Here is an 18,220-nt window from a genome sequence, read left to right as displayed (position 1 = left end):
CAACCAACATGAAACTAACCCCAGCTCATTGAGGTTGATATAGATATACATGGCTTGTTTATAAAATAAGATGACTCAATTTTGCCAAACCTTTACCAGCAAATAACCGACATAAGCTTTTGATTTCATGCCAAATAACTACAATTTTTAAGACTAAATTTTTAAGACTGTATTTTTTACCATAAGACGTTTTAAATGAAAAATTGCAAAATACAGTATACTGTCATGAGTTTTGATGAAAAGTAAATGCAGAGTAAATGCAGTTCACTAACTGTACACAACTGGCATATCATAAGCAGAAGAGAAGTGAATAGAGGAAACACTGCAGTTGCTTAGGCTTTTCTCAAGTTTTCTCAAAACTATATTTACAGGAAGCAATAATTGTTCAGACTAAACCAGTAAATCAGACTAAATTCAGTACAATATTATTGTCTCCCTCTAGAAAGTAAAGATACTTTTTTTATTGTAATTTGACTTTTATGACTACACACACTATAACTTCCAACCAAAGTGCTTGAAAAAGACTGTCAGCTATACGCCCAAACTCTTATTGATATAAGCAGCTAATATTTTTCACAGTGCCACCTACAAGAAATTAATTATACTTACGGTTTTAAGGATTAAGACAAACATACTTTGTGCAACAATGTGTTAAATGCCACTTCAAACACAATAGGAGCCCTTGTCATATCTTAGAGCCCACAGTTATCTGAAGATAGAGCTACCAAGTTAAAAAATCCATGATCACAAAGAATATGCTGAGTTTTCATAGTAGCTCAACGACCAACAGTACTTTAACGATTTTCAGTGAAAACTGTTGGTAAATCTTTGAAAAACAACTTTTGCCCACTCAGTTCCTAACTAAAAGTTTTTAGAAAGCATCTTACCTTGTCCTCTTGGTGTTCGTTTCCTGCGATCTCTGAATGCTGCTCCTGACTGCAAGGCCTCAAGCAGACTATCCATCACTCCTGTCTCATCACCCTCTGAGAATAGGAGAAAAATAATATTAATTTCAGTGCAACTGAAATCAGACTTTAGAAAGAAAAAAAGTAAAAGTGTTGTCAAGTTTACATAACACTTCCAAATAAGAGACATACATATTTTAATGTAACAGATGCTGTCAGTGCTTCAGGTATCACTGTCTAGTTTGCTTATGATGCTCTATTAAGCAAAATTGATGCCAATCCTGCTGTTCTTTCAACTTAGAGATGTTATCTTGTGCATTATTGATGAACATCTTCAGCATGCAGATAGACAGCTGCTGGTGAATGACTGCTGTTTCACTGTTAAACTCTTTTAAGACTTTGCTGAAGCAGAAACAGGTCATCTCTTTTTGATTTAATCAATGCACATGGAAAATCTGATGAAGCTGAATGGCACAAAGTTAAATATTGTAATACTACAAATATATGTTGCCTCCGATTTTATGATGCACGAAATCCTTGAAAAAAAATATTTATCTACACCACATGTAAGGATACATACGCCATATGCTACACATGTAACAGTATACCATGGATGATCTTAAGGTAAGGTAAGGAAAGAACAAGGAGGGGAGAATCATGCAGTGAAAGCACATGGCATAACATCTCTTAAAAGCTGAATTTTACTTCTGCTAAATTCTCTTGCTTTCTTCATATCCAAGCTAACCTGCAGCCTTTAAATTGCTGGACTTCACGGTGCATTATTAAAAACTGGGTAGAAAGATTACTTTCTTTTTACGTATTTAAGTCTTTAATTTTCCTTTGCATTTCAGTCTGTTAATAACAGTTGATCGCAGCATTCAACAGCACGAGAAATAGAGGTTAAAGAACTGCAATGTTACAAAACTATTGATGAGCGCCCCTTTTTCTGTTCACATCTGTGTTATAACCCAAAACTGAAATATAGAGTAGACTCAGAAGGTAGGTGGACATTTTATTCACATCTCTCAGACTTCAAGTTAATATAAATTTCCCCATTATGGAGGGGGAATATAATTACTTTATGCATAAGATTTACATTACAGTAAACCACTTCTGACTCACACAAAGTGTAGGAGGTTAAATGTACATTCAAGCTCTCAAATGTTCAAGTTTAAAAGAAGCTTATTAATGCAAAAGGTATTCTGTCCTGCTTCTTTATTACCTTTAGATTTACTAGACTAAATCCAGACCTGATATGAGAGCACGCCCATCTTAAAACAGTACCTGGTTCAAATTTCTACGTGATGATCATCAGTGTAACTACTTGATAAATTTAAATTATACATCAACGTAATTTAAACCATTATGTATAATACACCACACATACATAGTTCTCTCCAGTATAAGATGAAAGGGAGCAGAGCAAGAACAGCAAGCAGCAGAAGATTCTGACATACCAGTTTTAATTACATTCCGTCTAAAACCCTTAAAAAACTAAGCTCCTGCAAAATAAGTAAGTAAATTAGCTTCTCGTGATTCACACTCACATATACAAGGCCAGAATCTTGTCTAAAGCATACAACATAATTATTTTGCGTTGTGCTCCTTATCCTACACATGTTTATTCATTGACTTATTGTTGGCTCTGTAATAAACTTATTTTCTAAATCAAAGGTCCGTGAATAGACTTTGTCCGAACTAATACACAAGTTGATCTGAAACATTTAATGAATGCGACTATAATACATAGAACTAGTTAATATGTTAGAACATTTTATGCACAGAAAAATTACAATATCATTCCATCTTCTTGAAAAGTAAGAGTTGGCAGAGTTTATTCAAAGAGACAAAAATCCTTCAACACTTCATAAATGTTTATGCAGCCTTCCACTTCTTTTTTGCTGAGTGTGCTACTCTACCTGCTAATTACTGCAACTGCTAAAAAACACCCTATTTTTGGAATATCAAAATACACAATATAAAGACAAATGAATTAAGGAAGCTGTAGAACACAGTGATGAGATTTTTAACTCCTCAAAGTAAAATTTATGCTAGGTCTGATCTCAGCACTGCATCTTAATCAGAGTCGTCAGGTGATTAAGTGGGAACTGGACAAAGAACTGCATTTTCACTTAGCCTTCATTAAAATTCATAAATAAAATTCAATAGGCATTTCAGCCTTTCCCCAGGGCTCTTGCTGAGGTACTTCACATATGACCAGCTATCGCCTTGATTTGCCTTTTTTTTTTTTTTACACTACCTATAGCAACTTGTAGGCACAAATCAGAAATAAAAACTACCATAAGTTTCTAATCGGAGAAACTTATTTCCAATAGAAATTGTCAGTGGAAATAAAATACATAATCCTTATTTATCTTTTAGGTAACTTCCATTGTACACAAGGATAGGAATTTCACCTGGAACAAGCAATTTTCTTGCTCATTCTTTCTTTTCCAAGTTGGTTTCAAGCATTAAGGAGATAGCAAATGTATGCATACATGCAAAGACATTTGCAAGCTGTCTCCATCTTATGACTGGCTCTATAATGTTTGATTAGCCTTAGCAAAGAGCCAGATTCACTGTAAGTATTAAACAGAACTGAAAAGGCACAAAAAAATCTTAATCATAATTTGATGTGTTAACTACAAGCCCCGTTCATTTTCATTTGGATTTCACACCAGTATTGCAGATTCTGTTTACACATGCAGTCTGTTTTGTAAATGGGTGCGTTTTTAGGAGGCTACTGTAAGACTTGTCCTCTTGCAGGTCCCACAATTTAGACCAGTGTTAGTCAATAGATTCTGGCCACTTTCAATGACAATGAAGACAAAAATAACTTTCTTCTTCCATAGAACAGTATTACTGCTTCTTACACTGCTGAATAGCCCCAAGGAAGCTGAGAGGCACAGACAGAGACAAAGGATAAGATACAACGAACCAATAGAGACATTTGAGATGAGAAGGCAACCTTAATATCAAGATATCTAAACTTTTCATAATTTTTGACCAGAGAAAGGGAAAAAGAAAAAGGAATTAGAGCAGGCCATAACTCGAAAGTGTACATGAAAAAGACTGGCATAAGCTCCATCCACTTATGAATGCTGAGGAATAGTCATATCATGCATTATAAACAAATTTGCTGTACATAAAGGCAATACTCTGGATGTTAATCCTTAATCCTCCCTTTGTAAAATATAAATTCAAGATTCAAAAAAATAATAATCAATACATGAAGGACTAAAAGTTTCAAGCACGCTTTTAGACAAGTCCTGTTACCACTGACTGAGTCTCCCTTCTGCTTTGTACATACATTTAAGTTTTTTAATTGTCATCCTCCTTACAGAGAACTCTCTTTGGCAAGTATTTGAGAGGAAATGTATAAAAAAAAAAATAGAAAAAAAATCAAGATGCTTTGCTCTTCTGCATGCCTTATGTTGCTTGTATCCACTGTATGAGGATTTGTGTAAAGAGAGTTCACACACTTAACACAGTCCAGAGATAAAGCTCATTAAGCACATCACGTCTTTTACCCAAGACAAATAAGTGTACGGAGCTGACATTTAACCTACCTCTGGAAGACAGCAGATGGATTAAAGTATCTTCACTTTTTAAAATAATTATTTGAAACAGCCTGCTCTTGCACTGTATTATGACTATATCTGGCATAGATGTAGAACTAAAATTCCTCAGTAGAGGCAGGTGATTTATTTTAGCATAATCTGTATACTGCTAAATTAACCATGAGGACTGTGTTATAAAGGTAGAAAACAAACACTTGAGAATGATAAAGAATGTTTACTTTATCTTATTTTTCACAGAGCAAACTCAATCCTTCACCTGCTTCTGTAGCCATTTTCTGTTTCAGCAGAGTTCCTCTGAAACAGAGGAAGCATTTCAACAGGGAGATGAGGATAAAATATTTTCCTTTGCTATCACTGCTAGCACCTTATGAAATACGACCCTTAAGTTAGATTTAGCATCCTTTTGTCAATATTACATTCCTTTATCACTTCCTGACAAATCTCATCTAAACCTCAAAAAGAAACCCCAACATCCATATCTCCCAATATTAAATGCAAAATAATGTTCTTTTCTATTTATAACTCATATCATTAAAATGAAAACTGAAGGTGACAAAAAATAGGCAGGTAAAGTATCATTCTTCCACTAGCATGCTTCCTGAGTAGCAATAAAAGCTACAGCTGAGGCAGGACAACAGGTTTTACTGTCTTTCTTTTTTTTTTTTTTTTTTTAAATAACAGCTGCTAAAATTTCATATGGACAACTGAAATGTGTTTAGTCTGCTGTAGGCTATGAGGCGTTTAAAGTCATTCTTGCAATTACAAGAGCACTGTTGAGAGACCACGCTAGAAAACACGTGGTAGTGCTCTGTTTAGGGACTAACCTGAATCATGAATGACAAATGTACGTAAAATCAGAGCTCTTTCATAGACTCTACATAAAAATGGGAATATTTAACTTCTTGGGTTGCCTCTGTTTCAGTAGGCATTCTTGAGCTTGCTTCTGTGGCAGTGGCCAGCTCTGATGATTTCAGCTTCAAGGGAGTTCTTCGTTTCTCTCCTCTAAACAATCGTACTGAATTGTCCTAAAAATAGGTTCCTGATTTCTTCAAGAAGGCAACTATTAATTTACCTGAAGCCAAGCTCACTTCTTAAGAGCTATTTTTAAAAGAATTTTTAAAATATTTAACTTCCTTTTTCACTGATTTTTTTTGAATGAAAGTATTATTCATAATCAGATGTATTATTCATAATCAGTACCAGAACTTTTAATTGCAATATCCTCACTTTGACCTCACAAAAGGTCAGTTTTCAGTGTCTTTTGGAAAGTGTGTTTTTGTGTTCTCATATATTTGCATTTTATTAATTCGCTAAATTCATTTTGCATGCATAATAAATACCTTCAGGAAGCAGCGTTCTTCGGCATTTTGCACTAGAATACAATCTCATGACTGTTATTTACTTTTTAATTAAAGGAGAACACGTTAGGACAGTATGACTGATAAGTCATCCTATACCTCATGTCAGTTCACAAAAGAAAGCAAATCCTTGTTTACACCCCAGTTAAGTTAATTGTGTATGATAACCTGATCTCAGGCTTACATAAAGTTAATAGAATGAGAAAAAATGTCCTTTGTTGTACTGGCAGGTTATAGAAAACAATTTTTGAAATACACACACTTTTTCATTTTCAGAAAAAGTCACAATGGTCAAGGTCTACTTCAGCAGGAATCTATTTAATCGAAATGCATCAGCATTACCCCTGGGGCCTCATGAATGGCCTGAAAGGACTTATGCCCCTTGCAAGGATGACTTTCACTAAATGTAAAAAACAGGCTTTAACTTAGATTACTGAGCAACAAATGGGAAGACATTGCCTCTATGTGGGAAGGAAAAGAATGTGCAACTCAAAAAACTTAAAGAAAAATGACCATAATACCTAACCGATTAAATGCATTGGTAATCAAGTTCTACCACTGTTTGAAAGCTACATTTCAGTTACAGTATTAAGCAACTTTTAATTTATGTGATTAGCAGATACATATGGCAGCACAAAATCATCCATGCTTTAAGCATTAAGAAAATCACTTTCTTCTTAAAATTGCTTATAGTTGAACAACTGCTCCAATATTTTAGGGAAGAAACCAGTCTTGGGAACTCATTTTGAGGAAGGAGGATTTCTTACATATTCTTGCTAATTTTTTACTATTATTCTTTAATCTTGTAGTGACATCATTCAATTTATATTTAAATTATTCCAAGTCCTAAAACAATTTTACCAATGTACTAGTTGATGTCATAAAAAATACCAGATTTCAGTGCCAGAACCAGAAGTGACCAATGTTGATCTTAATTTCATTTTGGGATGACAATTACAAAGTCAAATAGGTAACAAAGAAACTTCTCTGTGACACATAACAAAATATTCATCAGACAGTAATTTTTTTATATGAGCCTTTCTACCTTTTAGAAGAAAACTTCTGTAGCTGACCTTTTCTTATTACAGAGTTTGCAAGAAAGAAAACTTTTTAAAAATACATTTTATTTTAGAGCAAAAACAACTGCATGCCCATATGCTAGGGAATCAATTATCTTTCATCAAATGGCTTACAGAATTCTTGGCCAGCTCCTGACAGCCTAATCAGTACATCTTCACTTTTTATCCCACATTTAATCTCAAAAAAAGCAAGCAATTAGTTCAGACTAAACTGCCGAACTTAATTTCTTAGCATCATACCTCATAATACATCCAGTTTGAAAAAGAAATTTAAAAATTCCTTCAAAGGATCTTTATTAAACTTCAGCTATGCAAATTAGCTTTTTCAATATGGGTTGCAAAGTCAAGCGTGCTACTTCAGGACTTTTTCTACTAAGAATGTGTGCAGAGAAAAACGCCATGGCACGTGTCAAGCTGTAATTTATTCCGGTTTTGAATCCTTTCTATACAGACTCCAAAGTTGCTCTGAAGCCTACACTGTTTTTCCATGATGATTAACCAATTTGAAGCGGACTGGAGAAGTATGGAATTTTTAAAATATAACACAGACATCAAAACTTACCAGAATTTAGAATGTGTAGCCCAAGATGTTTCCAAGAGGAAATTTACTGTTGACCCTGATATGTCACAGGATTTACCTGGAATCTACTGACTAGTCAAGCCCTACTGCAGCCATGGAAAACTTCACTCAAAACAATAATTACTACAGAGTATATAATTACAAAAATACAGAAGATAGCAGAAACCACACATAGTTTCAGAACTCATTTATTATCTATAGCCTAACCCTGAATACAAATTTCCTCATTAATACAGTTACCTGCTTTGCTATAGTGGCACAGACCAAGTATTGGTACTTTGACTTTTCTGCAAAGTTTCTAGCTGATAGTTTTCTCATTACTACAGTATTTATTGTCTAAAGAGATATTGTTTTTAGCTTTTGATGCCTCTCTGAAAATCATTTTTTATGTGGTAAAGTTGAACATTTTGTACTCTCAAGAAAAATGTTACTACATTATGGCTCTCACCTTACAGAATATGACACCAAATCATGTCTCTCTAGGTTTAAAATGTAAATTTCCAGACCTGCAAAGTCGTACTTTTACCTTTATTGCCCATCTGGCAATGTCTAAAAAAAAACAACCATATTTTTACTGTCTGCTTTCAACAAAAATATATCTTTTGGATACAAATTCAGAAGCAGAGTCTTTGTTTCTGCTGCACATTTAGAAGATGAAATGTAGTACGCTGAGAATTTTTTAAGTCTTCAACCAGTGGATTGCACAACTCACCAATGACCAGCAATTTCAAGTTGAGACTCTGCTTATACAACTAACAAAGCAGCACTGAAATCAATGCCATAAAGTTCAAGTTCATTTAATTAGTTCTCTACATTTGAGAAGAATTAGACTTCCATCATTAAAATAAATGTCCCTTGGTGCCTTACAGAACTTTTCCGTTTAAGTATACACTGCCCTATCATCAGCCTTTTAAATTACCTTTGAGTACAATGATTGTATGGGAGTAGAAAACTGCACTAACATTTGTGGAAGTGTTACGACATTTCATTATTCGATACTTCATATGGAAAATTATTACTGAAGATCTATTATGATATATATTGGGAAATGATCATTATTTAAGAGTTAACTTTACATATACTACTGTTAAACAACTGGAGGGTGTTTAACAGTAAGCATACAGTAGAAAGAAGCTCATAAATATAACATTCTTTCCTACATAATTTTGGAAACCTCTCTTGTAAAGACAGCATCTTGACAGTTCTGTTAGAAATGAGATACTACAGTCACAGAAAAACATAATCATTCCCCTAAGACAGAATTTAGCCACTAAACTTGTCCTGCCATTACAGGAAACTTACATTTCACAGTAGTTCTACATGTAATTCTCCTTGTTACCTGATTCCTGAACAATCCTTGCACTAAAGAAGTTAGTTGATCAACTAATTTAATTATTACAGAAATGCTTTAACACTGGAAGTTCTACAAAATACACAAATATAACGTTACATAGCAATTACATTGAGATAAAGAATAATACAGGTATTTTCAAAATTAACAACAATACCTGCTTTTTGAAAAAGGAATACTTTCTCCAAGGAAATGGAAAGCTGAATTTGCATAGACAACTCTCCAGAGTTAACACTTGTTACTGTTCAGTAAATAGTCCCCAAGAAACCTACTATTAAGAGAAAAGAATCCAATTGTTCTGCCTTTCTTCACCTCAGATTTCACTGAGTCTAATAACTTTTTTTTCCCCTGACAAATTACCTCACTAAATCAGTTTACTTGGAAGGTACCATATGCCATATTCATAAACAAACAGAATTTTTTCCATTGCAAAATTTTAAAAAGTGAGATTAAATTTTAAATTGTAATTTCTTTCTAACTTCCCATCCATGCTCACATCTATTTGCATTTCTCTTGAGCTGGTTTTGACCCATAGTAATAACATTTACAGTAATTTTGACATCTCCACTCCCATTCTCAAGATGCCTTCAAACTCCTGCATAACAGATCTTAAAAAATTTTGAGCAACTCATGCATAATTGCTTTGAAGAAGAAAAACCCCTCATCCTGGTTCTATAGATGCTCACACTTAAGCAAACTGTAAATCTCCATCTATTTTTCTGTGACTATTGTATTTCAGAAAGAATGCAGCATATTCAAACAGACCATTGACATCAATATGAAAATAATGACTTCCCAAAGGAATTGTAACACTCGCCTCATTGACATCCAGCAGCATAAACTAATAATCTGTAGAATGTAAATAAGCCCCAAGTTTTGTCCCTCCAGGTACGCCATGCAAACACTAGCCAATATATAAAACAAAAGGATTAAGGCTAATACATTTACAAAATAATATGTAACCCGTAATAAACGTAGTATGGATTTCTGTTTATGCTAAAGGACATAGAAGGAAGAAATAACAATCAGGAAAGCACAGAACCATTAGAAAACTGTAGCAAAAGTAACCTTCTTGAATTGTATCCTGCAACAGCTAATGGAAGTGTAACAACTGCTGAAGGAAACATAACAGAAGTATTGCTGATACTAGCACAGACCAGTTAGAACAAATAGCATATGAATTCTTATATATGAGTACTTGAAAAGGGAAAAGTAGGAATATCCGTCAACCACTAGCACAGAACTTCATTTCCATTATCTTCATCTGCATTAGGGGAGAATGTTTATATGTCTTCAAAACAATTAATTTAATACTAATTGGGACTGAGGAAGCTAATTCTATCTTTTATCCGAATACTGGTAGTTAAAAGGTGATTTTAATTGCCATAGTAATCAGATATAATGAAGAGCAAAACTGTTTCTGATTAAATAACATTTGCATCAGAATTGCTGTTATATGCTTTTCAGCTCCTAGAAAGCTATCTTCAGTTCTTTTTTTTTTTCCTCTCTCTTGTTCAGCTACGCACATGGAAGCAATGCTGCAAGAATTTTGCAGATGTTAAATCAGATGGAAGTCCTGAAAGACTACGCATGAATGTATCACAGTGCAGTCTGCTAAATCCCCCCCAAAACAGGAAACACTGCTGAAAAACAGCTGTAAAGAATGTTCTCTTGCCATAGAGCTAGTGAATGCTAACGAAGAGAAGAGACTGTTGAGCCCTTTTCCTACAGAATTCCTCTCCTGTAATGAGAAAGAATGGTTCGTTATTTAGACTGTGAAATCTGGGCTCTCTAGGTGTGTGGGTAAGTCACGTCAGTCTATGTCTCCATACTTCTCCAGGAAAACAGGCACACAGAAGTATCTTACTAGTCCAAGAAACATAACAGAGATGCATAAATAACAGAGTGAAAAGAAGACAACTTCCAATATAACTGACTTCAAGATAAACCACAGGCTCAAAAGATCTTAGTCTCATTTAATTCTTATTTTTGTTTAACTGAGAAGCGCTTAACCTTTCTGTATGTATTACTGTGCTTATTTACAAAAAATAATACACATTGATATAATGACATTTTCTTGAGGCAAAGAGAAGTGTACATGTTGGATAAGTTCCTATTGCAATTTTTTATTTTAGAAGGTATATATTGATTTTGTCAGCTATCAGCCCACTTTCGGTTTTGCACGAGAAAACTTGTATTTTGAAATGTGGATGTATTTTAAGATTTAGAATTATTTAAGTTCGTAGGATGCTGTCCAGTGTAAACCACTTCAAAGTTTATACAAACTTGAGAGCTTTTCTGTATTTTTACATTCATCTTTACACATTTTGGAATATTTAGCAGCATTTATATCAGTTTACATAGTATTTACATGGCATCTCAGTTACACAAAGCACAAAACTGAAACACCAAACTGAGTAACCTGGTCTTTAAAATATTGGCAACTGCGAGGTTACTTTGTAACTAGGAATTATACAGGACAGTCCTTGATTCTGGCCACACTGCAGTTTTCTGCACTCTCAGTTACACCAAGAAATAGATATTAATTGTAATATTTGATGAATAATGAACTCTAATCTGGTTTCTCCAGTAGCCACAAAAAAAAAGTTGTAGATGTATAACCAGGTAAGAGCAAAAAATACTTATTATAGAACTATGTACTAAAAGGCTGGAAAAGGTAGGAACCCTATTGCTCTGACCTGAAAGGCTGTAGCAATGCGTTGAATTTTATTCCTGAAGATATAGCTAGAGAAATGACTGAAAGAGAGTTAGGTTAAAACACCCTTTGGGTGAAAATCACCTTGTCAAAATGACAGCTTGAGAGGACATCTGCCTCCTTCCTCTAAGTCTTCTGTGTCACATTTGCTTAGACAAATTTGCAAACTATTTATATAAGCAGCAATGAGCATACAGAAGTAGATGTATCAAGAAAAAATAGTTACTTGGCAAAAACAGTTAATTGAATATCAATGTCGTGGAATTCAGTGGGGATGGAGCTATCCTCCCGCCTTCTACCACGGCAATAGAGTTGTAGTATGTGAAATGGATATTTCAATATATTTAAATATTGGAAAAAATATTTTAGAAGTATTAAACTAACTTTGTGTCACTGGTTTAGAAATATCAGTTATTTAAACGGCAGTTTTGATGCATTTGGCCATGTACAGTTATTCACATATTTGCAGTTTCAGTAAAAAAGAAATATAATGAAAAATTAAACTTTAGTTGTATCTGTTGACAGGAAAAGTCTTTAATGAAACTGCTTACATTGTCTTAAGTAGTATTTAAACTAACCTCTCTCAGTATGTCTTCAAGCACACTGGTAGAGGGGAGGGTGATGATGGGATATTTCGGATCTTCTTACCCCACTTACAGAAAAGTGTCTGGCCATATTACAAAGCACTTGTTTTTGTCAGGTGACACATACTAAAGAAAGTTCAGTCAAATGCTGAAAGAGTGGACTAGAAAATTCTCATAAGACATCTCCATGAGCTTAACTTCACAAAATATAGAGAATATATTTATGCATCACCTGTATTTAAATTCTATACTTTTTTAATACTTAAACTGAAATTATTAGAAGAATTGTTATATGGTAAGAAATTTAAGTTTGTCATCTACACAAAGCAACAGTTGCTCACTAAAACTTATGCTACAGTATATTCCACACAGTGTCACTGCCACTTCAAGCAAGGCAAAAAATAATAGGATTTGTACTACCACTGCAAAAAGCTCCAAACCAGCCCTAGGGAAGTCACTTTAAAAACAACAGAAACTAAGCAAATAAACAGCAAAACTCTAAGGCTTTGTGGCAAAGTGATGTACACAAACACACAAGAATTTTTAAAAGATTCCCACATAAATAATTTGTTTTCTATAATGGTATTCAAATTACAGTATATTAAGTCTTAGATTTTGACTAGTGATGGGAAATTTACTGATGTGCCAGAAGTGCTGACATCCTAAATATATGCGACACCAAACGGTATCGTAAGTATTATGTGACATTATTTTTGTACTACCACATTGTAAGTGATGGAAATTCTGAGCAGTACCTTGTCTTTTCATGGCTCTGTGTTCACCTCCACAGTCATCCTCTCACATGTTGGAGTGGGTCTGTTTACCTGGTGTAGTATTTCTCCAATATTTTTCATCTTGTATAAATTGACTCTACAGATGCTGTACATATGCCCTTGAAAGGGAGTGTTATTTCTAAACTTACCCCCATTTGATCAATCTCCAGCACAGCACTAGGTTAGCTTGTCATAATTATACGGTTTACTGCAACATCATCCTTATGCAAAGTTAATACATCATCACATCTTCCATAAAGTCCATCATAATCAAAAAACAAACAGCATTTTTCCATGAGTATGTACCTGTTAAGACTCCTCAGCAGATAAAAAGGACAAGTGTTTTGCAGATGGGTCAGAGTAGCAGATTAACACAAACTCATGGAAATGGAACAAAAAATTGCAGCCTCAAGTAATCTCTTGCGCAATCCAACGTACAATTTTACCACCTCTACTTGCCTTCTGGAGTCAAAGGGGTAAAGAATAAAGCCTGTGTTTTACAACCTTCTGGATCCGCACAGCACTGATACCAGGACCACCTGATTCCTCCTACTTTCTTACTTCCCTCTCTCTTAGGGTGGCCTCATGCAAAATACAATATTCTCACAGCTGACAAGTTCAACACATTGCTTTTTATCATGCTGAAATGTCACTCTGTACTTAGGCTCCAAGCTCAACCAGATTTTCCAGCTCCTAATAGGACTGTTGGGAGAACATCCATTATAACATGGAGCCTCCAAGCCCAAAAAGACCGACGTTAATTGCCACACTACCTTGATTACAGAGATGTTTACAGAATGAAATTAGCAACAAAGCAACTAAGATACTTCTTCTTGGAAGTAAATCCATATGAAAAAAATCAATTAACTGCTACAAATGAAAACAAGTCAATAATTCACAACAAAACGCCTTGAAAGGAACATTACACAGTAAGTGGCAGATATGGAATTACATGATCAGGTACGCTAAAACAAAACAGAATTTTCACTGAAAAATATAATTATTTTTCAGCTTTCCAAACAGACCACAAGTATTTTTCATACTGATCAGGAATAGCCTTCAGTTTGTTACTCCTTTCTTTTTCTTTTAACAAATCTCTCTACTAAAAATGATGCCTTACCTTTGTTCATGTCAATCAACTGCTGCTTCTTCTTCTGTCGCTCCAGTTTCTCTCGTTCAGCCTTCTCTTTTGCTAATTTGGCTCTCTTCGTTTTCTCCTCCATTTCTCTTCTCTTGTTGTTTTCTTTTAACGCCTCCTGCATTAGATAAAACGTATTTGGGTGTCTATACACTGAGGAAAACTAGAAAGAATAGAGAGCTGGGTCTGTTCAGCTTGAAGAAGAGAAGACTGAGAGGGGATCTTATCAACACTTACAAATACCTTAGGGGTGGGTGTCAAGACGAGGGGGCCAGACTCTTCTCAGTGGTGCCCAGTGACAGTACAAGGGGCAATGGGCACAAGATGAAACATGGGAAGTTCCATCTGAATATGAGGAGGAACTTCTTTACTTTGAGGGTGACAGAGCACTGGAACAGGCTGCTGCCAGACACCCACCTAGCCACTCTCTCACTCACCCTCCTCAACAGGATGGGGACAGAATAAGATGACAAGCTCATGGGTTGACATGAAGACAGGGAGGTCGCTCACCAATTACTGTCATGGGCAAAACACTTGGGGAAGATTAATTTTATTAATTGCCAATTAAAATAGAGTTGGATGGTGAGAAACAAGGACAAAAAAAGAAAACACTTCTCCCCCTTCTTCTCAGGCTCAACTTCACTCCTTCATCCCCAACTCCTCTATGCCCTCACACACCCCCTGAGTGATGCAGCAGGGATGGGAGAAATGGAGGGGTTGCAGTCAGCCCATAACAGTTCCTCTCTGCCACTCCTTCCTCCTCACACTTTTCACCTGCTCCACTGTGGGCCCTCCTTGCAGGCTACCGTCCTTCAGGACAAACCTGCTCCAGCGGGGGTCTTCTCCACGGGTTGCAGAGGAATCCCTGCTCCGGCACGTGGAACACCTCCTCCCCGCCTCCTTTCTCTGGCCCGGGTGCTCACAGGGCTGATTCTCACATTTTTTCCCCCTCACTCGTCCCTGCTGGGCAACATTTTGCCCTTTTGTAACCAGGTTTTCACACAGACACCACCAGCTTTGCTGCTGGGCCCTGTGGTGGGGCTGGTGTGGAGCTGCCCAGAACCGGCTGGAACCGGCCGTGTCCGGCATGGGGCAGCCCAGGCCTCTCCTCACAGAGCAGGCGCCTGCAGCCCTCCTCTCAGCACCCTGACACGTAAACCTCTTACACTTCTCATCACTTCTTTTCACAAATACCTTCATAACTCCTTTTACATTGCCCGCTCTCTCAAAAAAGAAATATTTGAATTCCCTTAAGCTGTTCCCCAAGATCCTAAATTTCTCCTTAAGTTTTGCCTTCCCTAAGATTCATTTATCACAAAGAAATTCACTGAAATCCGTCATGATGGAATTTCACCTAGTGTTACAAACAGACATGATAAATGTTAGGGATAATTTCCTAATTTATATTCACAACAGCTACAAATTTATTGTTCCCTTTCCTCTCCAACTCACAGTATACTAACATCCTCTGCCTACAAGTACTGTAGCTCTGGGCTTCAGGTGACTGTGGGAGTCCCAACATATTATGTCCAACAAATAGTAATAACAGTAAAGAAGGTACCGGATCCAAAAATGTCCAGAATTAACATGCCACGTACTGCATGATGTTTCAGCATAGAAAGCCGAACAGTCAATACTTACTAAGCACAGGGTATAAGAGAAATGTTTTCCATGTCAATGTTTGCTTTATTTCCTATGCAATTAAATCATACCTTAAAAACTAGGAAAATCACCTTTCTTTCTATTTGTGAATATATACGATTTCTTTGTGCATGTCTTTGTAAATATCCAGGACACTTTATCAGTTATTATTCCACAAGTAAAATTTCCTTAAGAAATCTGGGGCAGACTCCTATTACACAGTTCTATATATTCCTCAGAAATTACATTTCAAATATTTATAAATGAAGATAACTATTCACCTTACTGTGTACATGCTAGGAAGAAACTACGGATGACGACTGCCACTTCCAAAAGAAAATCTTATCTAAAGCACCTTTAAGTGTTAAGATTTATACAAATTATATCAGTATTTGGTAACCTAACACTCCCAAATGCCTCTAAACACAGAATATTCACTCAAGCAACGGATAGCATATTTCAGTGTGCATATGCCATTTCAAGAGTTTGCTGAAGTAAAATACTACATATAGCCCCTTCTTTAATAGCTGATACTGTTTTTGCAGAGATGTTGGATACCACAGTTATCAGTGATGTTACTGGTGGACGCACTTGAAAATTGGACCAAGAACTGCATTTGCTGTACCATCACATAACCGACTGCACTGAGAAACACCTTTGCTTTCAGAAAAGAGAAAAGAGAATTAAAGGAGAAAAATCAATGTTTTATCCTTTTTGGTTTTGGACAGTTCTGTCTCTGCACATTCAATCACACTTGACAGAGATTTCATTTTACTGCAACTTCAAAGACTGTAATGAAAGTCAATGCCCACAATCTTATGAGACAAAGCAAATAAGAAATGTCATGGCTGAACTAGTAGCCTACTAGCCATTGACATACTACGATTAGATCACAGATTGTTGCATTTTCTAACAGGAAGGCTACAATAGACCAAACTAAACAAGCTTGAAAGTTATTGGATCCGTAAATTCACTTTGAGCCAGACTCTACAAGTCCTAGCTGAAGGAAGATTATATGAAAATACAGGCTGCAGTTCATAAAATATGCTGCCTACCAATGATGATTCAAACAAAAGCCATTAAAAATAAAGGTTCAATCTTCCTGAAGAACAGTAAGGTAACAAAGTATTGGTAACTGTGTGTGAGGGTGCCTATCTTCATCTACCTGCACCCATCCCTTCATATACATGCATATCTACATACAAACAAAAACAAACCCTACCATTCCAACACATGCAGCACAGGAAGCACAAAGAGGTCAGATGGGCCTGTCCATTATTTCTTCAAAATGTACATTTCCTAGTATTTTATTTTCTTCCAGAATGTAAATGCTTGTAGAGTATCTTCCCATATAGTCTCTTTCCAGAGATTATAAAGGAAGAGTTGGGGACAGCAAGTAAAAATCCACTAAGTGCTAACCTGAAATAGCAGAGCTTTTTCAAAACAACATGTTGCTACATCAGGTATAGGTTGCAGCAAAGGGGCATTAACACCCAGCACTTTCTGCAGTGGTCAAACTCGGCACTCTGCAAGGCAGGAGAGAGAAACCCCAGCAGAGCATCACACCAATACATCTCTGGGGCTCTTGGTCCCTAGATCGGCTGTTGCCAAACTGACAGTGCAATGCAGCACTGCACACATACAGCTTCAGGAACATTTTCATAACAACTTAAAAGGGTTACTCTAGAGAAAAAAAAAAAGCATCTTATCTGCTCTTAGCTTTGCTGTAGTAGTCTGGTAACTGCTTGGTAACAGCTCTAGTATTTCTGCTTAGTCAATTCTTTCCTACCATCCCCGATTCTCTTGAACCTCCTACTCACCCAAATAGCTTTACGCCACATTCATTGAAATTTATCATATCTTCTTCTCATCTACATACCAATTCAAAATGAATATTGTGAAAAAAAGAACAAGGAAGATCTACTTGAGTCATCACCATGGTTTAGTGAATGCAATCCCTTTCCTTCATAATGTATCTCAGAACCAAACCACCTGGAATCTACTTGTTTGTTATTACTCTCCATCAGGCAGTCTGACTCTTAACCATTTCACATTTGTTATGTCATTTAGTGCTGTACGTTTAGTCAAGAGTTGGACGAAAGCCTGAAATAAATCATTTGCAAGAACATACTCCCAGCTGTTTTCAAGTTATGTGCCGAAAGCAAAATATTCATCTGTATTTATAAACATACCGTATATTTGAATTAATATTACTAACAAATTTGATCATAGTTTTTCAAAGCTGATGAAGATGACTGTAAATAAAGGTAAAGAGAATTTTGACTCAGACGTATAGTGGTTTCTACAGCATTTGCTCTGCCTGAATTATACCACCAATCCTTTAAACTTCCTGTTCTACAGTCTTACTGCAACAGGTTATTTTTCTCTCTCACGTGGCTTCGATTACTTCATTATTTACTATTTCCTTGCTAGACCTCCAGACTGGGGACGAGCCTAACAATTTCTAATAGAAAGATGACATGATCCTGCACCTGCACAATGTTATTTTGGCCC

At 35.9% G+C, this 18,220-nt stretch overlaps 1 protein-coding gene across 4 annotated transcripts in view; it reads right to left on the bottom strand.

The window, feature by feature from the left end:
• Positions 1–18,220, bottom strand: part of DIAPH2 (diaphanous related formin 2) — a 214,441-nt gene that overhangs the window by 61,542 nt on the left and 134,679 nt on the right. For all 4 annotated transcript variants that reach the window (XM_068411748.1, XM_068411749.1, XM_068411751.1 and 1 more), the window contains 2 exons: positions 14,048–14,183; positions 888–983 (listed from right to left, as the gene is read on the bottom strand). In XM_068411748.1, coding sequence (XP_068267849.1) covers positions 888–983; positions 14,048–14,183 — 232 coding nt within the window. The remainder of the gene's footprint in view (positions 1–887; positions 984–14,047; positions 14,184–18,220) is intronic.

Source organism: Nyctibius grandis, chromosome 13 (genome assembly GCF_013368605.1).
Source record: "Nyctibius grandis isolate bNycGra1 chromosome 13, bNycGra1.pri, whole genome shotgun sequence".
Classification (NCBI taxonomy): Eukaryota; Metazoa; Chordata; class Aves; order Nyctibiiformes; family Nyctibiidae; genus Nyctibius; species Nyctibius grandis.
Note: the sequence above shows the minus strand (reverse complement) of the source record. Positions and strands in the feature narration are given on the sequence as shown.